Genomic DNA, 27,732 nt, shown 5'->3' on the forward strand with positions numbered 1-27,732 from the left:
TCCCTCTAAACCCCATTGCACAGAAGTTAAGGGATGGCTCAAAATAGTCTATTTTGAAATAGACATGAAATAAGAAACACAATTTGCATGGCGACACAACCTAAGGTGCCACAGAACTACTCGTTTTTATCTTTTCCTGAAAATGTCACTTTTCACTTCTATTAAAATGGGTAAAAATTTTATAGACAACAGCAATATTCAGTGTAGCTGAGAGAAACCTCAGTAGCGCAAGTTCCTTTTTGATGTATGTATTTTAATAATTTGTTGTTTAAATTTGCATCAACAGCAGCAGCACTTGCAAAACTTACAGAGGAATCTGTAAATTGAACAACACTGTAGCTGACCGATGGGTGTGGAGTTTCATCAAGAGGCAGACCTAAATTTGGACAGAGGTATAACAGCAGGCAAATTAGTAAAAGCTGCCTCTCTGATGGTGTTTGGCTCATTTCTTTCAAGCAGCTATTCCTGTCACAGGAACGTAACCAAGGGTGAACATGAACAAGGTAAGTCCTTCCTTTTTCTAAAACAAACCATAATCTGGTCACTAAAGGTAAAGTTTTCAAACACATCTTGTTTTGAATTTGCAATTCTTTTTTAGGGCTACACTGGATAAAAAGACTGCTAATTACTTTCCTTGGCATCTAATTTTTCTCTTTTGACTCTGAAAATAATCACAACTAATTCAATATTTTACATTCTCAAAGACAGCTGTGGTCTAATGGGTTGAGCCTGGAGGCAGGAAGCCAGGAATTTTTTAGTTCTAATCCCTGTTCTACCCACTCACTTTCTGTGTGGTCTTGGACAAATTCTCAGACCATTTTGTGACTCAGTTTCCCCCAATTATAAAAGAGGCACACATCTGTCTTACAGAATATTGAGAGTTATTCTTTAAAAAGCTGGCTTAATTGTTAAGGTGTTAGTTGCTGACCGAGCTGTAGAAGCAACCATGCATTGAAAACTCCTTTTTCTGCCAGCACTATTCTTACATATTCAGGCCCTGTAAATTCACACAGTTGAATAAGTTACACAGAGTAGAAGGATGATATAACTGCCAAAAAAACACAGCTGGTAGGTCTAATTTTTGGCCTACCATCATTGTCAATGTCCTTTAAGACTGTGGCTTCCTTTTATGAAATTAAGTTTGTTCCTGTGGTTTAGATAAAACCATTCTGGCTGCTCTATCAGAGAAAATATTTAAAACTTAAGCCATTCCTTACCTTATTTTCTGCATAAGCAAGCCAACGGCTCCCAAGAGCAATGGGATTCATATTTGGCCCAGGACAAGGATAGCAGCCTGAAAATTTTCAAAAGGCAGCACTGAGAAATATCTTAATGACTTCTCACAAAGAATTTTACTTATTGCTAAGAAAACAAAAAATCTAAACAAAGAGCCTTCAAATTGCTAATATCACTCAGCAAATGCTTACATTTTCAGAGCTGACAATAAGATTGTGGCTAGATAAGAGATGTTATTAACAGCTGGTTAATTAAGGATAAATGCTAATTTTGCCTTATGTTTGAATTTCTTATTTTTTTAAATATCTTTTTGGAAGGCCAGCATTAAGAATAGATTTTACAACTTTAAAAAACCCATCCCTCAAAACTGCATGCAATATTAACTTTTCACTGAAGTTACTGGGCTTTTTAGTACATTGAAAAGTGGATTTCTCCACACTCTCATCCAAGCAATTCTATAGATTTACACAACAACAACAAAGTTCATTTCACTGCCTGCTGGTGATAAATAACTGCAATGAGATAAAAATCAATTTAGGGGTGTGTGGGTGGGTTTTGCATCTTTGTTTTTAATGTAAGTATTTGTGTTCACAGTCTTCTCTCAGACTGCCTATTATGACAAACTGTGCTTGTTTTGTGGAGTGTTTATAAAACTGTGCTTTCTTCCTGTCCAACTGCTCATTTGTTATCACCTTCATTTACTCAAGTTCAGCATCAGAACTCCAGTTAGCTTTACAATAAAATCTTTCCATTGCTCACAGAATCATAGGTATATAGGGCTGGAAGGGACTTAGGAGCTCATCTAGTCTAAACCTCTACAGTGAAGCAGGATCAAATATACTTGGACCACACTTACTCTACTCGGTTTCCATGTCTGTGTTATCAAGGAAAATAGGTGGACAGGTGCACATGCAGATACACAAAGTCTTAAATTTTTAAAATAAAAGATGCATAAGACTAGGATTAAAATTTTAAATAATCACAGAAAATAACAGTAATAAGAAGAGACTCTTAAAAATGTGACAAGGCAAAGGTTAAATACATATTTTAAAGTGGCCAACGTTTTAAATTAACTTAAAATAGATAGGGGTGTTAAATGTAACAAACAGAAACAGTCAAAAGTTGATAAAATACAGAAAATGCTAATGTTAATTATAAGAAATGGGATTAAAATAAAAAATATTATAAAGACAAGTTTTAGGACAATTTGGAAGGAGAACTGAGAAAAAGTAAAACCTACATAAAAATAAAGAAAAAAACATGGAACTAAAAGCTACGCTCTTACTGTGGAACTCAGGCTAGTTTGCTTTCCCTCCGTCATTTTAAATTGCAAGCTCTTGGTAGCAAGGATTGCCTCGTTATTTTATTTTTATATACACACACACACACATATATATGCAGGGACTGTCTCATTATATATAAAAAAAGCAAACAGACAGAGAGAGAGAGAACACATAGGCTACGTCTACACTTGCATGATTTTCTGGAAATGCTTTTAACTGAAAAGTTTTCCGTTAAAAGCATTTTCGGAAAAGCGCGTCTAGATTGGTAGGACGCTTTTCCAGAAAAGCGTCCGTGGCCAATCTAAACGCGCTTTTCCGCAAAAAAGCCCCGATTGTCATTTTCGCGATCGGGGCTTTTTTACGGAAAATACTACTGTGCTGTCTACACTGGCCCTTTTCCGGAACAGTTTTCCGGAAAAAGACTTTTGCCCGAACGGGAGCAGCATAATTTTTCTGGAAAAGCACTGATGATTTTACATTAGATCGTCAATGCTTTTCCAGAAATTCAAGTGGTCAGTGTAGACAGCTGGCAAGTTTTTCCAGAAAAGCGGCTGATTTTCCGGAATAACTTGCCAGTGTAGGCACAGCCGTAGTATTATGAAATCCAAAGATATCCCAACTGGGGCCGTTAGATATAAAAAATGGGTAACATTTTTGCTATCATTCAGTCCTGCTAATAGATATACCTGTGCTGATCCTAATCACAATGTATTCTGCCATTAACATCAACGGGATTTCATACACATACAAACTTCTAGCACTGTTATTTGCAGAATTGGTGCCTGATGCATGATTTGATTCTGAGTGACCAAATGAGAAAAGCTAATGCAGTAAAGCCCCAAGCTAGTAAAGTAACTTTAACCATAGAAGCAGTCCTCCTATTTGCTGGACTGAGGCTGCCACTGTCTAAAACAGCATCTACATGTTTGCATGGCCGACTAAGGGAGATGTATTCATGTTAATTGTCTTGCGGAGGGAAGGGGGAGTACAAAATATGAAAACTACACATAATTTTTAAGAAGAAATCTTCTAGGCAGTGTACAAAAATTAACTATTCATAGTAAATAGCAATAAAGGGTAAACAAAAAAAGCATTTAATACGTGACATGCCTCTGTCATTTACTGGAAGCTTGGTTAATCCAAACCCTAAAGGATAGGCTGGGCTCAGTCAAACAGCATTTTAGAAGAGTACATACATTTAGCAACAGAAGGGAATGGAAGGACTTGCCGACTACAGAATGCTGGAGTTACCAATGGAAAAGTGACATACAACGAGAAAGCTAAACATAGCTGCACTTCTATTTCACCCATTTATTTCATGGGTCAAATTTTTGTATATTGATCAGTATAAGAACAAGGAAATCTTTTCCTTGACTATGGATAAGAATCTCTAGTACAACACCCTTTTCACACTAGCGTTAGACCTTTATCATTTGCTTCTTAAATAGCCACTCAGTCAGTATTTTAGTGAAAACAAAGACAACGTATTTTCCTATGGCATTATTTTCTAGACTGCATTGTTGGAAGAGATTTAATACAATTGATTAGCACACACAGATCAAACTTATTTTTAGATACTAAGTGTGAGATTTAAAAATCTCAAATACATATTTATCCATTCATGTGAGAGACTTATCCATCTATATATTTGAAGATACTTCTTTCTGGACATATGTACAAGTCGATATTAAACTCATTATGTTGCATGGGTTAAATCATGCCCAATATCTGTTTTTTGGAGTAGAGGTGAGAATACTATAAATTTCAAAAAATCATAATAAGCCATTTCAAAGGTTATGAAGCCATGGAAACAGAAATAGCAGCAATTCATCCCACTAAACTTATCTCAAGCCAGGAAAGCAAACCCAAGTGAATATTTTGTAAGATGCCTTTTCACCTTTTTGATTTCATGAAGGAAAATGAAAGCAGAGCGTAAGATGCCACAATAGGTATTGGATTCTGAAAGGGCATAAACTGTGGGCAGGCAGAGCTTCTTAAGGTAAGAATGCAAAAATCCTTCTAAGGTTGTAAATACAAAAAAGTGTTCTTCCGATGGCATTATTGTTATAGACCAGTAAGATCTTAATGCTTATCTCAGCTTGTGCAATTGCTATCTATTTCAGTAAAGACATGTAGATCATTTGAATGTTTAACCCTGCCCCTCCCGTACATCAGACATCCACAAAAACGTTAATTTTTAAAGTTTGTCTCAGCCAGCCATCTGTGCTTTCCAAACCCCACTACTACTCTGGGATAGACATCAAGGCTACATCTACAGTGCAACTCTATTTCGGGATACAGAGGTATCCCGAAATAGCTATTCCACGTCTTTGAAGCACACCTGTTATTTCGAAATATAACGGGCTCACTCTTCCGACGTCCCTGTAAACCTCATTCCAGGAGGCATAAGAGACGTTTCGGAATAGCAAATTATTTTGAAATCAGTGCTGTGTAGACAGCACCAAATTTCAAAATAAGGGTATGTCTACACTACCCCCCTAGTTCGAACTAGGGGGGTAATGTATGCATACCGAACTTGCTAATGAAGCCCGGGATTTGAATTTCCCGGGCTTCATTAGCATAAAGCCGGCGCCGCCATTTTTAAAAGCCGGCTAGTGCGAACCCCGTGCCGCGCGGCTACACGCGGCACGGGCTAGATAGTTCGGACTAGCAAGCTATTCCGAACTATCTGTACGCCTCGTGGAACGAGGCGTACAGATAGTTCGGAATGGCTTGTTAGTCCGAACTATCTAGCCCGTGCCACGTGTAGCCGCGCGGCACGGGGTTCGCACTAGCCGGCTTTTAAAAATGGCGGCGCCGGCTTTATGCTAATGAAGCCCGGGAAATTCAAATCCCGGGCTTCATTAGCAAGTTCGGTATGCATACATTACCCCCCTAGTTCGAACTAGGGGGGTAGTGTAGACATACCCTAAGCTATTTCGAAATAACATCGAAATAAGATACACAATTTGTGTAGGTTAAATTGCATAGCTTCTTTTGACCTACAGCACAATGTAGACACACCCCAAAAGAACAAATTGATATCAACCTAATAACAAAACTGATATTTACTGATAGCAAAAACAACATCAACCTGGCAAAAAGTAAGCATTTAAAGACCAACTCCTTTTGAAAGAGAAAGCTGTTCCTCATCATCTGAATGAACTGAAGACAGTAAGGAAACATACAAAGTCTCATTTCTTTGGCAGAAATTAGTCTATACAGAAAATTTAGAGTATCTCTAGTAGCAGGTGCCATCAGTATGCTATAGGTATAATGAATTAGCCTTGTTAGCACTGATGAAACACTTGCATCTCTGTATGTATGTACAGTACAGGTTGAACCGCTCTAGTTCGGCACCTCGGGACCTGGCCAAACCAGAGAATTTCTGGGCCATGGGAGGTCAATATTGTCTAGCAGCATTACCAGCACTACCACTGCTTACTGGGCTCTTAGAGACATTATGGGGTAAATTAGAGCTAAATAACGCAGAACAAGGAGAGCCAGGACTGGTGGCTGTAAATAAACTTCATGGGACCGTGAGAAACTTGGTCACGCCCACAATAAGTGGATATCCATCTAACTAAAATCATGCTGGACCATGGATATTGCTGGAATAGCAAGGTCCACCCTGTATAAATTCCTGACAACTGAAATTTTCACTATGTATCTGATGAAGAGAGCTGCAGCCCATAAAACCTTATGCCCTAATAAATGTGTTAGTCCTTAAGGTGCCACAGGACTCCGTGTTGTTTATGCTATGAGCAGTACACTATGTGAGGGTATGTCTACACTACCCCACTAGTTTGAACTAGCGGGGGTAATGTAGTCATCCACAGTTGCAAATGAAGCCCGGGATTTGAATTTCCCGGGCTTCATTTGCATGAAGCCGGCCGGCGCCATTTTTAAATGCCGGCTAGTTCGAACCCCGTGCCGCGCGGCTACACGCGGCACGGAGTAACTAGTTCGGATTAGGCTTCTAATCCGTTCCACAAGGAGTACAGCTAGTTCGGATTAGAAGCCTAATCCAAACTAGCTACTCCGTGCCACGTGTAGCCGCGCGGCACGGGGTTCGAACTAGCCGGCATTTAAAAATGGCGCCGGCCGGCTTCATGCAAATGAAGCCCGGGAAATTCAAATCCCAGGCTTCATTTGCAACTGCGGATGACTACATTACCCCCGCTAGTTCGAACTAGCGGGGTAGTGTAGACATACCCTGAATTAGAATTGGTCAACTTAATATGCTTCTTATTTGCAAATCAGTCAGTTCCAATAATGGCATCTACTAAAGTAAGCAATTCACTTCAGTGCTAAACTCTCCTCTCTCCATTAAGTAAAAAAAAAGAAAGCAATCCTTTTCATTTCTTTCCTTTGTGACTCCAGGAGTTTTGAAATCCGACTGTACCATGCGAATAAACAAAGGGTTATATTGTATGGGAAGGCAAGCAAACTGTTTTTCTGCTATCCAAAAAAACACTTACAGCTGGAGTCAGCAGAACATCCTCTACTCGGCAAACAGCGTGACCTGACAGGCTTTGCTATCCAATCGTTATAAGCCTGACTCTCTTAAAGATTAACTTTGACTTCTACTAAACTTCAAAACAACGGAAGAAAACTCCGTTCTAAGCAATAACAGCAGCAGTTCTTTCATGTATACAATGAAAATTAATGTAATGAGAAAGCAATGCTAATTGTCAAGAAGACCAAAGTTTCCAAGTTTTAATGAAGGTATTAAGAGGTCACCTAAGAGGAGATCACTAAGGGAAAGCCCTTTCAGAAGAACAGGAAATCATACAAGTACTTAGCCACACTAGGTCCTATAATATGCTTTACAGGGATGTTTACTCCCCCCTTATGAAAAGGTGAACACATAGTAGAGGCCAATTTAAATACTTCTAAAATACACAATTACTCTCTCTTTGCTCAAATTAATAGACAGAAAAATGAGTTGTCAGTTTGTGGCGAAGGCCAAAGACTAGAATTGAGATTTTTTTTTAAATCCCAATTTAAGAGTAAGACTATTGTAAGATGTGCTGAGGATTTCCTGTGACTACTTGGGCAAGTCACCTAATCTGTGCCACATTCTTCTCATCAGTAAAATGGGAATACTACTAGCCTACCTCACAATGGTAACAGAGACCAAATTCGTTAATGCTTGTAAAGTTCTTCAGCAAAAACAGAAATACATTTTTAAATAATCATAGAATCATAGAGCTGGAAGAGACCTCAGAAGGTCATCAAGTCCAGCCCCCTGCTCTAGGCAGGACCAATCCCAACTAAATCAACCTGGCCAGGGCTTTGTCAAGCCGAGACTTAAACACCTCTAGGGATGGAGACTCCCACTACTTCCCTAGGTAATATTAGTGTAAAATTCTTGGGTTTTCATTACTGAACTGCATTATTTTAAAATATACACTCAAAATCATCACACAGTTTGTGATCGTTCAACTCAACTAAGTTTTAGTCTTCTTACACTAAATTTGCACATTTGATTTTCCTGGAAATTGAATGATCTCAGCCATGGTACCAGAATGCTGATTAAACCAATATAGTACCGTAAACCTCTTGGCAATTATGAAATCCCTGCTCATGGAGTGGTGAGAAGGGAAGGGGTATGAGCTGTATTATTTCTCAACAGCCCTGTGCTATGCAAAACTCTGAGCTCTTAACAGGACTATCTCCCTGCTGCCTTCTGCCCCTGAAGAAAGCTAAGCCCCTCCATCTCAGAAAGAACTTTTCCTTTCACAAGTGTCTTTTAAAAACTCCTCTTCTAGTTTCAGTAAGAGCAGCATGAATGGAGGCAGGGTGGTTAGAGGAGAAAAAGCAATGCTCACCTCTTCACCCAGTCAGCTTTTAAACAATCAGTGAATGGCAAAACAGGGCCTTTATGAAGTAAGTCATATAGCACATAACAGGAATGAAACCAATCAAGCTTTCCAGGCTTACTCTTAAACCCTGAGTTATCCTATCGAATGTGCAGCAGCAGTTAAAAAAAGCTAAATGGCATGTTAGGTAACATAAGGAAAAGGATGGAGAAAAATAAAAAACATCATCATGCCACTATATACTCCAAGGCACGCTCCACACCTTGAATAATGTGTGCCATTCTTGTCCCCCACCTAAAGAGAGATACATTAGAATTGGTAAAAATGCAGTGCAGCACAACAACAAAAATCACTAGAGGTGTGAAACAGCATCCATATGAGTGAGGAGAAATATGGAAAATGATGGACTAGTCAGCTTAGAAAAAAGATGGCTATGGGGAGTATGCTAGAGGTCTATAAAATGCAGTCTATAAGAAGTGCAAGGGACTGGACCAGCTGATCAGTTGAAGTCCCCTACAGACTTACATTTCTGTGGTTCTAAAACCATACGTGCTGCCAAAAAGGTGATGAAAGAAGTGTTATTTATCTCTCTACAAAACCTAGGTGGCCACCCAATTAAATTAGTAGGCAGGAGATATGAAACAAAAATAAGAAAGCACTTCATCACATAATCCATCTGTGGAACTGACTTCCAGGGGTGTTGTAAAGGCCAAAAGTAGAACTGGATTCAGGAAAGAATTAGATAGGTTCATGGAAGGTAGATCTATCCAATGGGTCAGCCATGCTCCAGATGTCCCAAACACTTTGATGGCCAGATGCTGGGACTGGACAATAGCACGTGGATAATTCGACAAATGGTGTTTTATTCTTTCTGAAGCATCTGGTGCCTGCCACTGTCAGGAGACAGGTTACTAGCCTAGATGGACTGTTCATCTCACTCAATAGGACCATTTTTACTTTTGTAGCCCTACTTTCGTAGATCATTTTCTATCAAGTTGCAGGACTTTTCTCTAAAAGGTAGTGAGAAAATGGGACAGAGGGAGGAGGAGTGTCTCTTTCACCAACACAAGTTGGTCCAGGAAAAATTACTTCAACCACCTTGTCTCTTGAAACCAACAGGAGTTAGAAGCCTAACTCCTTTTGAGCATGAACTTCTTGGTAATCAGGGGGATAACTTGCATAATTGACTGAAAAATTCTGGTATGCATAGGTGCTAACTTCCCCTCTAGCCATGGAGTGCTCAATCCCCTCCATACACTCTTGCCCTACCCCCGCTCCATCCTTTCCCACAAGCCCTGCCCCGCTCCCAAGTCAAATGCGCCACACTGCTTGCAGTGGGCAGGAAACACAGGGAGGGAGGAGGAAGAGCTGGTCAACAGGGCTGCAGAGCAGGGAGCCTGGCTGACAGTGGGCACTAAGCAACCACTAATTTTTCCCCATGGGTGCTCCGGCCTCAGCACATCCACAGAGTCGGCGCCTATGCTTGTGCGTAATTATTGAGTCAAGAGCACTGAACAGAGCTCTGTCACAGCAGCTTTTGGCTTTAAACACAAATTGGAACATAAGTTTATTTGTCTCAAGAAGACCGGACATTTCTAATCACTGCAGCCACTTATTTTTAGATTGTACTTTTTATATAAAACAAATGGCACTTTGACAATTAAGTATGGCTCCATGTACAGAGAAAGGGGATGTGCCCTTCTGTCTCCTTTCCACATGCAATGTAAGCTGATATGCTGTTAAAACCGTCTCAGTTTTATGTGCCACAGAATAAAACTTTAAGAGGAAAAGAACGGCATTGTCCATGTCAACATCATAGTTTTCCCTCAGACTGAGCCCACAGGGTTATCTCAAGACACCTTACATATGTTCTGTCTTTTATAGTATACTCTAGGGACTCCAAATCTACATCCATTTTATAGTCTTTAAAAATGTCTGGTTCTGACATCTATCAGTCTTTGTCTTTTGTTTCCACCATCTAGCCCTGGTTTCTGGTTTCCACTGAAAGCCTCTTCAGTACGTGGCTCTTGCCAATCCTTTTTATGTGACCGTACTATAAAAATCTCCTCTTACTCATAATGTTTACTGCTTTCCTTTCCCAGGTTCGCTCTGATTTCCCCCTTTCCTCTCCCGCCCCACAATCCTCTTTGTTATTAATAGCAAGGATTCTCCTCAAATAATGATTATAACAGATATTCTTCCTTCTTTTAATGGATGTTCCATGCTTCATAGCCACATAAGAATGAAGATTTCACACTGGCATTGGACAATTTCATTTCCGGCTACCATTTTGTATTAGTCTTTCTATAACATAGTAGTGGGACGAGCACCAATAGAAAGGTTCTCTATACAGCAGTGTTTCCCCATTTTACTTGGCCATGGAACCCTTTTCAGCTTTTCAGAATTTCAAGGAACCCCTAAGGTTTGTCAAGCAAAAAAAAAAAGAGGGGAACCCACCAATGCATGAAAATCACATTCCTTCCCCAAGACCCCACTTGCTATCCCCAGCCCTTATACACTCTCACTGGATTGAGACAGAAGGTGCGGGCTCTGGGTTGGGAATGAGGGATTTGGGTGTGGCAAGGGGTGAGAAGTGCAAGCTCTGGAAGGGAATTTGGATGCAGGAGAAGGGGATGCTGGCTCAGGGAGGGAGCTCCAGGCTGGGGAGTGTTGGGCTCAGGTGGAAGGTTGGGGTGCGGAGCAAGTCACAGGCTATGGATGTGAGGGTGCAGGAGTTTGGGTTGGGGGAGTAAGGGGCTCAGGGTAAAGAGGCTGTGAATATGATGGGCTCAGGACACAGATTTGTGAGGTGTGGATGGTGCAGGAGTGTTGTGGCAGAAGACGGAGGATGTGGGAATGCAGGAGTTTGGGGATGTAAGAGGCTCAGGCCAGAGGGTTCCAGTGTATGATAGGCTCAGATTTGGGGTCAGGTGGTGCAGGAGTGTTATGATGCTGCAGTGAGATGGGGGTTTGGACCCAATTGGGGGCTTGTTGGCCAGGCTTCATTTTTAAATAAAATATTATGTCAAACTCAAAAGGTTGTAGCATTGTCTTTATTTATGAGAGGGGCGGGGAACCTGTTTTGAGTCAAGGGTCACTGACCCACAGAAAATTCAATTGGAGCCACACAAGTGAGATGCAAAAAAACCCTCCAAAACCCCCAAGCCTCACTAATGTGGTCCCAACTGTGCTAGTGGGGGCGGGGGACAGGGTGCTAGTGGGTGTTGGGGCTGGGGAGAGGGTGCTGCTGGGTGTCAGGATACTGGCACAGGTGGCAGGATGCTGGGGCAGGATGCTGAGGTCAGGGACATGGTCCTGCTGGGCACTGGGGTGGGTGGCAGGATGCTGGGACAAGGAATACGGTGCTGCTGGGTGCGAGGATGGGTGGCAGAGTGCTGGGGCCAGGGACAGGGTCCTGGGGTGGGTGGCAGGGTGGTGGGGCAGGGTGTTGCTGGGTGCTGAAGTGAGTGGCAGGGTGCTAGGGCCAGGGACGGGGTCCTGGGGTGGGTGGCAGGGTGCTGGGGCCGGGGATAGGGTGCTGCTGGGTCCTGGGGACAGTACTGGTGGGGGCAGCGGACAGGGTACTCGTGGGGGGTCTGAGCAGGGGACAGGGGCAGCAGGGACCAGTACCCGGCAATCCTGCAGCACCTCTGGGTTCCAGGAAGGGTGTGGCTGCACTTCGCCTCCCCAAACAGCTAGTATGCACGCTGCCTGAACAGCAGGGCCTGTTGCACTCCAGCAACTTACTTCCACGATGCCATCCTGTGGGGAAGGGGGGGTGCGGGGAGTCCTAGGGCAGAGAGCGCTGCCTGCACAGTCGGAGCTGCACGGACCCGGGTCTTCTGACCTCCCTCTCCCCCCCCACCCCGCCACCCCCACCGTGCAGAAAGGCTGCGAAACTAAGTTGCCCGGTGCCACAGTCCCAGCTGTTCAGGCAGTGCGCACCGGCTCCTTTGGGGAGGGGCAGTGCTTCCCTCCCCACTGTAGGTCATGTGGGGTCACCCCTGTCTGGCACCCCCCTAGTGTGCCGGCCGGGAGCAACTGTTCCCCTCTGCCCCTGCCTCGCTACGCCGCTGCATCGCCAGGGAGGAAGGGAAAACAAGTGTGCTGCTTCTTTAAGAAGCTGGTTAGCCGGTGCTCTTTCAGAGGGGGCGGGGGAGTGCCGGCTCCTCGCGGAACCCCTACCTTCACTTCACGGAACCCCAGGGTTCCATGGAGCATCAATGGGGAAACACTGCTACACAGCATCAGTCAGTCTCTAATCCCAAACTGAACTGGACTGCATTTGCTTGGACTTGATGCTGCCATATGACACTGGGTTGAGATCAAGCCAGACCTGATAAGATAACCAAGGTCAAGACTGGCCTGTATATGCACAGGAGACCTCCGAGGATAATTTACATGCTGCAGAAAATTGTGCTTGTGATGCAGTAAGTGACATACATCCCTTTGTATTCATTTTGAACAACTGGTCCTGCTTGTTGCTAGAGAGCACTGTTCTGCCAGGAGTCGAGGTTTCTGCATGTAAGCATTCTGGTTTCTTGGGGGACACTGAAGCGGTCTAGGCACTCTCTTAAGATTAAGGTTTTTAAACCGGATTTCCTGACCAATTCCAAAATGAATAATTCTGTTCCCTAAAACCATATGTCTTGTTGCAATTATACAAGCTACTCTCTTTTTTCAATACCCAAAGCTATTAATTAACATTGCTGCACACTGTAAAAGAGGCGCTATAACAACAAAAAAGCTCTATAATAATCTGCTCCAGATATGTCTGCATTTCAGTTATTTAAGCATCTTTAGGTAGCTTATATTATTTATATCAGTGTATTGATTTTCTTAGAATCCTATAGCATATGTAGCACTCCACAATCATAAAATTACAAGATTTCTTTGATAAAAGAACTGTACGACCTAAATTGGCCAGATTAAAAAAAACCTAAATGACAATAGACTGAGGTAGACAGAGAGTGGAGAAAGGGGAGGGAAAGTAAATAACAGATAGTGATACTGTTGCTGCAGGAACACTGTTTATTCCAAGGAAAACAAATCATGCAAGTGGTTTTGTCTCATATTTGTTTGTTTAGGGGGGTTTTCTTTAGCATCATCAGGCAAACCAACATTTATTTGTTTATATAGTGTATAAAACAATATTGTTTATAAATTCCTTTGGGATCCATCTAGATGAAAGGGCCTATATAAATGTTATTACTTTCGTACTGTCACATACTTTACTGAGATCATCTATTGTTCTTACACTTCCTTCTGTTTAAATATCACCCACACAGTCAAACAAAAGAGCAAATGGACAGAAAAATCCCTTACTGTGAAACCATGCTCATCATCTACGGCTTTCCTTTATAACGATCATTATCAAAACTTAAAGCCCAAAATGAAAATGAAGTGCCTCCACCACTGTTAATATGCCCTCTTCTTCCCCATGCTAGCAGAAGATTCTCTGTCAGGCTACGTCTACACTGTGGAGCTATTTTTGGGATACTGGAAGTACCCTGAAATAGCTATTTGACGTCTTTTGAGCATGCCCGTTATTTTGAAATATAATGAGCTCGCTAGTCCATGTGAACTTCATTCCATGAGGGTTAAAGGACGTTTCATTTTGAAAAACCATGCCCTTAACTCAAAATGAGCTATACAATTTGCACTATGCAAATTGCATAGCTTATTTTGAGGTAATTTTGAAAAATTACACAATTTCAAAATTACCTCAAAATAAGCTACACAATTTGCACACTGCAAACTGTGTATCTTATTTCAAGGTAAGGGTGCAGTGTAGACGCACCCTCAGTGTGTGTTATTCTCACCCATATCCCTATACTACAACGATCCTTGTGTGGAAAGACCCCACAAATGCAGTGTCCACCAATTCCAAGAGCTCACTGGAGGATCAGAATTGAATCATTTTGAACTACCCAACCTACATAGAGGCCACTTCTTTCCTTGAATTCCATCACAGCTCTTTCAATTATTTTGCCATTGGTCCTTGGATTTGAGCTCTCCAAGACAAGTGTCAGAGTTTTTACTGTAGACAACCCTGGCCTTCAACATCTGCTACACACGCTACTTCACCAGTGCACAGATTTGGCAGTCTTCTGAATACTATACTGGATTTAAAGTTTGGCTATGCTTCCCCCCAGGCAATTTGAGGGGTCGTATAATTTCATTTGATTGACTGCACTTTTTAAGTGTAAGATGCTATCATTTTTAGGTTTCATATTTTGTATTTCAGTGCTTGGGATAAGAGTACAACAGCACCTTGTATTTTATACATTACTTTTAAAATTTGCCAAGAGCAGTCAGTTTGGTTGATAAACCTGGATTTACAAATTGCCTTTTTGTCTTTATGCAAGTCTTTAATCTCCAGCTGTATCTATACTTCACTGTTATACCTTGTAACAGACTAACACTGATGAAAGATTAAGTCTCTGTAATTCTTGCAGTATGTCCTGCCAGCCTTCTTTAAAAAAATAAAATAATTAAAAAAAAAAAGGAATAATTATCTTGGTGGTAGGATAGCTCCGATTCTCAGATGAAGCATATTCTCTCTTGTAAACCATGCTGCAGGTATTGCTTTTTAGCATTTCTCATATAACACAGAATTGAGACAAGGCGATCTTGCATACTTAATTATAGATGTTAAAAAAGCAGAATGCTACTAACATCCCGTGACCTTGTCACAGGAAAAGTACACACAGCTCTTTAATGCTACAAGAATACATTTTGAACCTAAAACTTTCTGCTAACTTGAAACTCGGGTCTCTTAACCTAGACCAAACGAGTGTTTTGGCTGCCATAATTACAGGTAGCCAAACAACAGAAGAGCATTATTAAAATTAGGGACGTTAAATTTAGATTAACTAATGGAATAGTCATTGGGATTTCCATTGACTATTCCATTAGTCAATAAGGGCACCTCCACCTTTGAACTGTAGCAAGAGCCCTGCTCGCACTGTTTCCCGCCGTGCCTCTACCTTCCCTTTCCAGGAGGGGACTGGCTCTGTGCTCCCTACAGGGCCTCAGTTTTGAAATGTACAAAAGCCCCAGTAGGGCTCTTGTACATTTCAAAAGGAAGCCTTGCAGGGAGCACGGGACTCCCCCACTGGCCCCGCACTCCCTGTGGAGCTTCCTTTTGAAATGTACAAGAGCCCTGCCAGGGCTCTTGTACATTTCAAAAGCAGAATTGCAGCAGAACCAGCTCACGCTGTTTCCTACTGTGCCTCTACCTCTCCTGTCCCCCGCGGAGACAGTGCTGGAGGGAACCGGGTTTAAGCCCTCTCCCACCAGCACTGGCTCCTGCTTCCCTCCCCTTGCTGCCTCTCTCTGATAGATGCAGCAAGGGAGGTGAAGCAAGTAGTCACATCATTAGTCCACTATCCAACAAGCATAAGCTTATCTGACAGTCAACTAGTCACTTACATCCCTAACTAAAATTCTATGTTCCAATTGTTTGTTGAGTCCTTATAACAATGCTTAAGTAATGGGTCAACAGGCTATATGGTGGAACTGTTTCTGGACTTTCAAAGGAAACTGGGTAAGAGCAGAGCATTCTGAAGAAGAAAAATACAAGATGGTTTGTTGCAATCTGGACTCATATCTTAGGGTGTGTCTACATTGCAGGGCTTAACTCGAAATAAGCTCACAAATTGAGCTACATCAATTCCGTAGCTTATTTCGAAATAGGGAGCATCTACACAGAACTTATTTCGAAATAGAGCACTCTTCCTCCGACTTCCCTTATTCCTTGTACAATGAGTGTTACAGGAGATGGAATAGGAAGTTCTTCGGCGTGACAGTATTTTGACACTATTTTGAAATAACTGCCTGCTGTGTAGACTGCGGACTGTTATTTCGGAATAGCGCTAGCTATTTTGAAATAGTGTTGCAGTGTAGATGTACCCTTATACTACACCATTCCAGCAGATAAGACAGTCAGTCATGGCAATCTCTGCCAATGTTGATTCCCAAGTGAAAGAAACGCAGGAACTGCACAAGAGTCACTCTCCTCCAAAAAGTCCTTGTTTTAACTCCGTTAAATGTTTAATTCTTTCATGAGACATCAAACACGCCTGCTTTGTGGCAGAGAGGATACCCACAAGCTGCTCCTCATTTGCTCAGCAGTAAAGAGGAATTCTAACAAATTTACAAAAGAAGCTTAGGTGACCTGGCCTCTAGCAGGCTGAAACCCATTACTTCTTTCTTTAACATGGATATTGACAACAATATAACTCATGAATTCACAGATTAGAGTATCAATTGCGGCGAGTGTCCAGGTTTTTTTATTAGCAGGGTTGAAAGGCATTCAGTATATATCGAATAATTTTAGCCCCACCGTTACACAAAATTCTTCCTGACTTTTATGGGCTCTGAAGTAGACTGGCTGAACTCTTTGGAAAATTACCTCTTAAGGGGATAGCTGGACAGCATCAATAGAAATGTGGTGCCAGATAATGGCTGCAATAACTGTCTTCATCTCTGGAGAATAATGGATTGTGAATATATCAATACAAGGAGTGGAAGGGCAGGAGAGACTGAGCAGGCACTGGAGGCAAAGATAATGCCACACATGAGGTTTTGTATACTCATCTCTTTTCAGGAGGAGGGAGGAAGTCCTTTATTGAGAGTAAAGTATCCATAATGCCATGTTTGTAATCATCAATGTTAAACCAACTAAGCATTTTTGGAGAGGCAGTTGCAAGAGCATCAATGGCATACAAATCAATGACGTACCATTGTTCCACAAATACAAAAAAAAAAAAAAAAAAAACGCTCACACATCATTTTGAATGCTAGTTTTTGACCCTGCAGTCACATGCCATAGTCCAAGAGAAAGGATCTGAAGGAAAACAGATTTGTACCAGAGTACAAGTCCAGTGATCTAAAAACTGCACCTCAGCATTCACACCTAGCAAAAGAAATACATTTTCAATGTACGTGCCAACTCGAGTCACGGGGCCGGGCTACAAAGGAACTATTCCAAAAGCAGTGACCTTGCAGCCATTCCTGGGTTCAATTTTTTCCCCCTTCCAAGAGGGGGGCCTTCTCGTGAGGAAGCTGACTTGGCTGCAAATGTAGGCACAGTGGAAAGTGGAATGCCATAGGAAAGCTACAGCCATGAATTCTTTGCAAATTAATAGTGTGCCTTTACTTAGCTAACAGATGTTGAAGTAAGAACACCACTTCCAACAATGTAGATTATTGTATGTGCTGGATATGGAAGCTCCTGTTATCCTTCTATGATTATTCAGAGTATTTTCCATGCAAAAATGTTTAAATACCCCAGTTAAATTGAGGGGGGGGCACCTGTAAAATGGGTATTTATTATGAAAGGCTGAAGTAAAATTGGTTGTGTGTCTGCCACTCAATTCAGTCATTATATTTTCATCTATCAAAATGCAAAAAAACCTTCTTATACTAATGCAATGTTCCAGTGGCACAGCTAACCTCACAAAAACATCAGGAAACGCAGAAGTCAGTGTGACTACAGCAACATGAACATAACCGTGTTACATATTCTGACTATTCTATGGGGCATTTATTATGACAATACTAAATTGTAAATTTTTAATTGTTTTATTCAACCACAAAAATAACAGGAACACAAAATACCACACGTATACAACAGAACTGCATTAACGTTGCTCACAAAACCTTAACCTCTCAGTTCCTGCCTTTATGATCTGAACTGCATGTTCTCCATTGAACTTAAATAATCAATTAAAAAAGCACGATGCATGTTGCTTCTGCTTAATGATGTTAGCATTTAAATGGTCCCAGGGAGGCTTTGAGGCTCATACTCCAATGAGATTAAATGAATGATTTCCCACATTTGCAGCTTCTGCTGTTGAGTTGGAGGCAATTTTTATTGGTTTACATTACATCATGATGATCTTCAGATAGAGAGTAGACCTAATACTGGTCTATGCTCTCACCCCATTATGCCTCTCCTTCAGTATAAAGCAGCCCGTTCACAGTGAGGTTCCTTTACTTTGAATTTTCCTAGTAAAGGGAGATTCTCCAAGCAGCCCTATGCTGTTCTCATTCTGCCCACCCAAATGGCAGAGGAATATCAGTGGTGTGGAGGCCAGTGGTACAAAAAGATGTGGCTGGAGCACATCACTGCAGTGCATGGCTGCTCCAATTCAGAAAATGCAAAGGTGGCTTAAAGCCCATCTCTACCTGGCTCCCACCCATTCCTGGGTGGCACCTCCTGAGAGGCACTGCTCAGAGTTTGGCCCTGCTTCATTAATTTCTTAAATGCCCATTGTGCACGCCCATTAGTGATTTCCTAATAATAGATGTTTTTATTTTTCCCTTCAAACCAACCCAAGGTGCTAGTCCTCATTGTGGTCTTTCTCCACTAGCAAGTTCCAAAACTTTACCCATGCCTTCTGTTGCCCTTTATTTAACAGTGTGGTTCAGACATTTTATGAAAGGGGAAGTATTTCCCTTCTCTTTCCTAAACTCAACAAAGGCTTAAAAGATTATGATCAAACTTTCTAAAAAACAAAATCCCACGAACAGACCAAAGAGATAGGTATCTAACTCCCTTCAAAATTCAGTTGACGTTAGCTAGGTACCTCTCACTTTTTTGCATCTGAAAACCTACCTGTCAAAAGTGTCGACCCCAAAAAAATTTCTGGCATTTGAGTGCATGTGAAAACTGAAGGTTATAATTAAAACTGTTCTGTGGCCTTAAACCATGGCAAGGCACTGTATCTGCTGCATAATAATAAGCATAAATATAATAAGCATAAAACTAAATATAGCACTATTAAGAGAAAAGAGCTTTTAAGCCCCATTTCAGAGTACTTCAGCATAACTAGCGGTATATAAAAAAAAGACTGCACAGCACCAAAAAAGTTCATTCAGGTACAATGAAGGATGTGAAAAACTTTATAAATTTCACATTAAAAAGGCAAAATGTATGGAATATAAGTTTATTATAAGCCACTAATATATTGAGAAATTACTTTTTATACTGAGGCTTCAAAAATGTTGATATCCAGTAGCTCTAACATTCACAAAAACTCTTATTTTTCTCTCCACTCTTCATGACAAAATAGGTCTGGCACATCAGCTTTGAAAATGCAGTGAAAATTAAAGCAGTATTTAATGCATCCAATGGCTAAGTAACATTTGCCATTTCCAAATAATTTATAGCTGTGCAGAATAATTTAAGACAAAATATGAGAAATTGCTACCACACATATTCTGAGGGTACGTCTACACAGTAGCGCGCACCTTGAAATATTGCATAGCTCTATTTCAAAATAGCTTATTTTGAAATTTGGCGGTCTACACAGCTCTAATTTTGAAATAAATCGCTATTCCAACATCTTCCTTAATCCTTGTGCAATGAGGTTTACAGGAAGTGGGACTAAGAAGCCCATTATTTCATATGTATTTCAAAATAATGGGCGTGCTGTTAAGATATGCAAAATGCTATTTCAGGATAACAAAGACAATTTGGGTGAGCTAGTATCTTTTCTTTTATCAAGCAAAACTGATTCAATAGACAAGCAAAAGTTGGCCCAATAAAAGACATTACCTCATCCACTTCATATCTCTAAAATGCTAGGAACATTATCATAATCACATTATCTTTTTTAGTAGAGCAGCAAGTTTATCAGTTTGAAACCACCTCAAAAAGTTCTCATTACACCTTACCTTTTATTAAAAATACAGCTTTAAAAATTCAAGTTCAACATAAAGAAACCATTATAAGCATGTACTAGTTATGCATATATTGTATGCGCATATAACAAGATCATAAATCACAATGAAAATATTAAATAGAGATGTAGGGGTTTATGCTGTTCCATTTTTTTCTTCCTAGAAACAAAATATTACTTTCTCAGGCACTTTCAGAAAGTTTAACATTACATAACAATTGTTTTGTTGTCAACTGCATTATTTTTCAAAATCAGGAATATGTTCCTATGCTGAATACTATGGAGTATTTTTCTATGGTTTAATACCATTCTATTAACTTATGAAAACAAATTTCCATCAATTCCTGTTTTCTCATGAGAAAAATCTGAACTAAATGAAGACAAAATTACCAAAAGTAATATTCTAGAAAATATAAAAATGAACCATAACAAACACCTGAATTCAAAGCCCATTTCCATGAAGTTCTATTTAGTGAATGCTAGTAGATTCCGATGAACCTGGTATGTCCATCATGTAGGAAGAAACTGACACCTATTGGCAACTTTAATATTACTGCATAATAGTCCTTTTCCTCAACATAAGAAGAAACCGTTCTAAATATATGGATATTTTTCAATAAAGGGAAGGGAGAATTTTTTGCTATACAGGTACTTAAAAAGGAAGCATTTTCTCCATTTGAATTCCATGCATACTTTAAGATTTTCCTTTTAAACAGAGAACACCCCCACCAATACAGTAATTATAGTACAAGCGGGAGCTAGAAACATCAGTGAAGAAGATGCCATCCTAGGGAATAAACCAAACTCTCTTCATCAGTGCACTGGAGAAATTACATACATGTGTGATATGTTCAGTCTTCGGGCCAAGCGTACTAGGTATTATTTTTAATAACCTCCACAGACAAATCAGGAGCCACATCAGCAGAGATACTCTGTCTTTCCAACTAGCCTATGAATTACTCTAGTAGAGATACCAGTGTCAGACACATAGATCCTCCTAGAGGAGTGTTTCTGGGGGCTTCCTTATCAGTTAGGATCAATCATCAATGTGTAGAATTAAAAACAGCATAAAAGGCATCTGCAACATTAGGAAAAAAATGCCAATAGCCAACAACTTTTCCAAGCTTATACCCAGAGTCTGAGTTACTAATTCAGCAGGTAGCAACACCTGTGGGCAGATATGCCCATTCCTAGCACAGTCACACCTGGGAAAATTCTGCATCAAAATATTAAAAATTCTGCACACGTTCTATTAAAATTCTGCAAAATTTCTGCATATTCTGTCAAAATAACCCTAAATAATCACATCAGTTTCAATTATTTTGGTAATTTATTTCAAAATACCCATCAGCAAGTATGTCGGTAACAAATACAGGCACAAAAAAATTCACTGGAGGGAGACAGTTAAAGAAACCCCATATAACAACCCAGTTCCTCTTTCTGTCCCTCCATCCCCTCAGAGCCCAGCCAAGGGACCGGACACATACACACCCTCCCCACTCAGGGCATGTCTATACTGGGGAGTCATTTTGAAAGAACTCCTCATATTTCGAAATAACAAGGTGAGCGTCCACACTACCAAGCCTGTTATTTCAAAATAAGGGGCTGATTATTTTGAAACAACAACTCCTTTTTCCTTGGGGAATAAGCTTATTTCAAAATAGTTATTTCAGGAGTTATTATTTTGAACTAACTTATTTCGAAATAATCTTATAGTGTAGACATAGCCTCAAAGCCCAGCCACAGTGCTCCCACACCAATCCTTCACAGACGATAATACCACAAGGTATTATCCCCCACATAGCCCTGATACCCGATCTCCCCCTCCCCCTTCCCGGAACCCAGCCAGAGCTCCCTTTGCCCAAACACTTTTCCCCTTCACCCCCAGAGTTCAGCTGTAGGGCCCCTGTGGTGCGGTGTGGTGTGGTGTAGGAGATACTGTACAAGCCCAGAACTAGCATCAGGCTGTATTTCCCTCTTGGTCCCTAGGCTCTGAGGGGTATAAGGATGGGTGTCTGGTCTACAGAGGCCATGGCTGGGCTCTGAGAGGGAGAGCAAGGGGAGTGTATTAGGGAAGGGGTCTGTCAAGGCTGCTCTCCACAGTCACTAGAGACTTATGTTTAAAAATTCCCCAAGGTTACACATTCCCTGGCCTTGGATTGGTACCACTACCACCACCCAAACGCAAAAGCCCCTTTGAGAACCCAGGAAGGCGCACTTGGGAATTGCTTCCTGTGGCTCTTCCTCAAGCTTTTTTAACCCTCCCTCTGGACTGAGCTTGAAAACTTTAATTTTTCTTAGTGTTTGGCCCTCAAGGCATGCGGGGAACTGCAGCTGCCAGAAACCCTCCAGCTTCTTCCCTCTACCACCATCTTCTATGTGTGAACCGGGCTCTGTCAGGTTCAGCAGCACCTAGTGGTGGCTAGAAGCACTGCAGCCAATGTCTGAGGGAGGGGGGAGGAAATTCTGTATGCGCAATCTTAATTTCTGCAAAATTCTGCATTGCGCAAGTGGTGCAGAATTCACTCAGGAGTACACAGTGTAGTCCTGACCTCATTATTGTTTAGGAGCTACCACAATATAAATATCTATAATAATGAAAAACAGATCTGGGACTGCAGATCAAGAACAGCCAGAAAGAGTTGACAAGACCACTGGAACTGTATGTCACATTTTCAAATAGATGATTACACAAATTCTACAGCTGGAAACACAGAGCACCTAGAGTATAATCACAGAAGCTTTTAACAAACTAATAATAGAAGTATCATCAATAAAAGTACTTTTCACTATACAGGAGAGTTTAGCTATGATGACAAATATGCAAAACTATACAAATTCACAGAGGTAATGAATGGAACTTGATTCTGGGAGGTAAGAGAGCACTTGCACCTCTCAACAAAGTCACTGAGAGCTGCAGACACTTAGCATTTTTGGGATGAAACAACAGGCCTTTAGGGATCAACATGCACTGCAATGTGGTTTTTTAACTTGCAATTTGATTCTGTTGACAACTCCAAGTCTGTTTTATGGCACTACAGCTATTTACCAGAGCACAGAAATGGAATCCAATATCATACATACTTGTAACGAAGAATTTTTTTGTGAATGTACAGCTGTCGAAGGCAGCAATTTTCTCTTGCAAGACTACAACAAGTATCCTAAAAACACAAAAATGAAAACATGTGTACTTGAAACATGAATTTTCCAATAACTGGAAGTTGCTAAAGACATTCTCATTCCCACTACAGAACTGGCTCTTCAGGAAGTATACAAATACAATACAGAGGAGGACAGCATCTTTGATATACTCCCCGTAAAAAAAAAACCCCTCATTAGATAAGAAAGAAAATAGAATTACAAGGATCCTTCATTGTCTTCAGAGTCCAAATCACAATCAAATCCACAATTAGCACACACACTAATCTACAAGGAAGTCTTTTACCCTGGAAATAATCACATTGTTTATTTCATGGCAGATCTGTTAAACTACTAGTGGTATTTACTAACAGTGGTGTTTACTAACAGTTCCTCCCCCCACCCCACCCCGTCATATGAAAGCACAGCAGTACAGAATTAAAGATGAGAGAAATAGGCTTTATGTAATAAACCACTTCCAGTGATTGCCAGCATCCTAAAGGCAAGGACAATGAAAAAACTCAAGGGGATAGCTATTGTCCGGTTACCTTTGACAATGTCAGTGCTTTACATGCAAATACCAATACACAGAAATTCTGTAGCCTGGCAAAAATGCTGGTTGTCCTACATTTTTGAGCCTTTAAATTAAAGGACCATAGGTTTTTGGGGAGTGTGCATAACAAAGGTAAATTTAAATGCACTGAATTTAAATATCCAGTACCTGCTCATCATTCAAAGCAAAACACAGACATGTGGCAAATGACTAGGCACTGGCACACTGTATGTTCTAATACATAAAAGTACAGCTTAAAAATGTACACCATTTTTATATTTAGAATGAAGATTTAGGTCATTTAGACACAAAGAGTCTCTGAAATCATTTACAAATTTAGTTTAAAAAGGGAAAAGGGGGGGAATCAGTCTGAGCAGCTGTGCCAACCAAAGAGTTTGTAAGCTTTAGCACCCATTTGCTAAGTCTAATAAAAGCCTTCCTCAAATAGAGAAATATGGCTTTCTTAAATCTGATTACTCTCTCATTACAAAGAGCTGGAAAAACTGTAGTTACTATTTAGTTGATGATGAACAGTAATGTGTGTGTCTATATGTATATTTATGTCATGCTATTCATGTTTGTTCTATCAATTTCCATTTGAAATGTCTGTCCTCTTAGGATGCATCTACACAGCAGGGCTTAACTCAAAATAAGCTACACAAATTGAGTTATATCAATTGCATATCTTATTTTGAAATAAGGAGCATCTACACAGCACTTATTTCAAAATAGAGCACTCTTCCTCCCACTTCCCTTACTCCTCGTAAATGAGGCTTATAGGAGTCGGAGTAAGAAGTCCACCAGCTTGACAGTATGTTGACACTATTTCAAAATAAGTTCCTGCTGCGGACTAAGTTATTTTGGAATAGCGCTAGTTATTTCGAAATAGTGTTGCAGAGTAGATGTACCCTTAATGTCCAAAGTGTGTACCAATCAAGCTTATCCAGAAATTCATGAAGCTTAGGAAAAATACTAGCTGTCAAAAGTGTATTATTTGAATGAAATAACCTAAGACCATCATAATAAAGAATTCGAAAGAATGATCTTGGGATTACTTCATAGATGGACAAAGACATCAAGTCCGCATTTCTAGAAACCACCAAAATATTTGTTTTCCAGACTTGGCCCTCAATGTGCAGTTCCTCTGTTTTTATTCTAAGAGCCCTCTGTAGAGGCCACTTTGAAAATGGATAGATAAAGGACCAGAGCAACCAGGATCTGCCAATGCAAGTGCCTTGGACCCAACCTCAAAATCATATGATCCCACAACAGATCTCAGCAGCTTGGCTCCAGCTAGGTTTTATCATCTTTGGATCCCTGTGATCCAAAGTAGCTGTCATTGCTGGGACATTATCAAAACCACTTTCATATCAATCTCTATTAACTCCAGAGAATTAGCATATATTATTAGGTGCTTGTTTTCCCTTATGCTGTCTCTTTTTCTAATATCAGAAAGGGTTCTTGTGAAAGATTGGGGTGCACCTTTTGAGAAGAAGATCTAGCTGCTCCAAAGAACACCTGTCCTGATGGACTTGAGAACTTCCCTGGAGAGGGTTAGACTCATTCTCAGGTAAGTTTGAGGACTTCTTCAATTAAGAAGACTCAGAAGAAACTGCAGGCACCAGATGATTAGGATATTTTCCCCCATGCATAAGACTCTAGAGCTACGTCTATACTGCGCTCACGCAAGAGGGGTTTTTTGCGCAAGAAGGAGCAGTATAGACTGCTCCTTCTTGCACAGAAACCCCTTGCGCAAAAATGGCAGCTCATTAGGTATGCAAATGAGGCATGGTGATATTCAACGTTGTGCCTCATTAGCATATGTTCTTGCGCAAGAATGTGCAATGTAGACATAGCTTCAAAGTACAAAATGAATTCTGTTGTCAAAAGGCAGGACGTGCAGTCTTATACCAGGATTCTACCTGGACGCGGTCATGAAGGAAAATTATAGTTCAGAAGTCCATGAGTCCTTCTATTATAAAAGTCTCTTCCCCCTCCCCCCTCAATAATTTACAACTTGTCTGGTTTGAAAATTAGTATTCATTTTATTCCAAAGCGAATTGCTTTTACAGTCATGTGACAGGGTAAGATTCCCCCCCCCGCCCCCCGCACTAGGCCAGAAGGGACTAATTCCACTCTGAGGGCCAGAGAGGCCACACCCCCTATAGCCTGCTGGGCATAATCCCGTTGCTGGGGGTATAAAAGAGGGCTACTCAGGGCAGATGGGGCTGACCACTGGAGGGGAAGGAGCTGAGGCAGGGGCTCCTGGACAACCCCTGCAGCCACCCCTGGAGCAGCCACCCCGGAACAGCACCAGCCACCACAGCAGCTGCAGCAACAACACCGAGCAAGGCAGTTGCCAGACTGGGACTGACTGCCAGAGCCGCACGCAGAGGACAGCACGGCACGCCGGTACGGGTAGGAAGTGGCTCAGGGTGGAGGATTGTCCTCTGGGAGCTCAGCATGTTCTGGCAGGTCTTCCCGCTGAGCAGGCAGTGAGAGTATTTGCTGCCAACAGGGCCCTGAGCCGGGGCGTGGTAGAGTGGGAGGGCCGGAGTCCCCGTACCACCCCCACCCCACCGTAACCTAGCTCCCTAGATTTTGGGGGGAGCTTACCCACGAACCAAGCCGGAAAACTGTCTCCAACCTGAGGGAATAGAGCTATGTTTGTGACTAGGCCCTAGGGGCCATAATTACCCTACTAGGGGTGCACTAGCCTTGTTACTAGGCCTGAGAGGCTGTACTGACCCTAATATGGGGTGGACTAGGTATGGGACTAGTCCGCAGAGGCTGTATTGACCCTAACAGGGGTGCAATGGACTAGCGACTAGGCCCAAGAGGCCGTACTGACCCTGATAGGGGGTGAATCTGATTTGGGTGCAAAGCCTGAAAGGCTGAGCCAGCCCTGACTTTAGGGGCTGTACCCCACGGGGAATGACTAGGGGTGCCCCAGATACCAGGAGACCCCATGACAGGTCAACTATTTTTATTTGGAAAAAGTTGGAATTCATTTTTTTAATCACAGGAAAGGAAAACACAAAGGAAATGTATCTGTTTTAAGTACCTTCTTCCAGGAGGTCTCCGACCCCTAGTCTACGCTAGGGGATAAGGTCAAATTAAGATACACAACTTCAGCTACGTTAATTTTGCAGCTTAAGTTGACACATCTTAACTCAAATTTTGGCACCGTCCAAACTGCAGGAAGTCGACGGGAGAACATTCTACCTTTGACTTCCCTTACTCCTTGTGGAAGCAGGACTCCTGGCATTGACGGCAACACCCTCTCAGTTTGAATTAGGGGTCTTCACTAGACCTGCTAATTCGAACCCCAGAAGATTGACTGTGGCTGCTTTGATCTTCTCTGTTGTGTGGACATGGCCTAAGAAATTAGGCAATTAATACTGGACAAGATGAAGGGAAGTCAACTATGGAGGGTTTTTTTAAATGCAATGTATATAAAAAGTGTATTTGTTTTGCTCACAACACTCTCCCCAATCCTTCCCATACTTCCTGTCTTCTACGCTTAGAGGCAGAGACTGTTTTCCTGTATAGAGAGTGCCTAACAGATTGTGGATGGTTTAGGAATGTAAATGTATTAATAATAAAATACTTTTCTGTTATTCTACAATTCAAAATGTATTTTAAACTTCAATTTTGCACTGCATTAGTCTATGGTATAGGTAAAGCCGCAGTAGTGCTTTAATTGGCCATTTTTCATGCATTTGCAGTCTGAAATAGTGAACTTTCCTTGGATGATAATAGAATCTGAAATGTTCCAGGAAAACAGCTACCTTTGATACAGCCCCACAACTTTGAAGGAGCTTTTCCATTTTCACCACTTAGAAAAAAGAAACATTTGCACCTGGAGAGAGTATTTTTTAGCTGGGAGACTTTGAATGATGGTTTGCCTTTTGACTGTTTTTACAATTGGATTTTTCTTCTGTTAAAAAAAGGCTAGACTGGAAAGATTTACTATCCTCACACTGTCCACCAGGGAACGCTAAATT

At 41.3% G+C, this 27,732-nt stretch overlaps 1 protein-coding gene and 1 long non-coding RNA gene across 15 annotated transcripts in view; one reads left to right on the forward strand and one right to left on the reverse strand.

The window, feature by feature from the left end:
* Positions 1-27,732, reverse strand: part of BCAS3 (BCAS3 microtubule associated cell migration factor) — a 593,281-nt gene that overhangs the window by 471,050 nt on the left and 94,499 nt on the right. For all 14 annotated transcript variants that reach the window (XM_075904719.1, XM_014581354.3, XM_075904717.1 and 11 more), the window contains 2 exons: positions 23,119-23,195; positions 1,218-1,294 (listed from right to left, as the gene is read on the reverse strand). In XM_075904719.1, coding sequence (XP_075760834.1) covers positions 1,218-1,294; positions 23,119-23,195 — 154 coding nt within the window. The remainder of the gene's footprint in view (positions 1-1,217; positions 1,295-23,118; positions 23,196-27,732) is intronic.
* LOC142819248 (uncharacterized) lies at positions 428-27,409 on the forward strand. The gene is made up of 4 exons (XR_012897063.1): positions 428-503; positions 4,435-4,518; positions 25,178-25,295; positions 26,927-27,409. It is a non-coding gene; the product is annotated as an uncharacterized LOC142819248 (long non-coding RNA).

This window comes from Pelodiscus sinensis, chromosome 21 (genome assembly GCF_049634645.1).
Source record: "Pelodiscus sinensis isolate JC-2024 chromosome 21, ASM4963464v1, whole genome shotgun sequence".
NCBI lineage: Eukaryota > Metazoa > Chordata > Testudines > Trionychidae > Pelodiscus > Pelodiscus sinensis.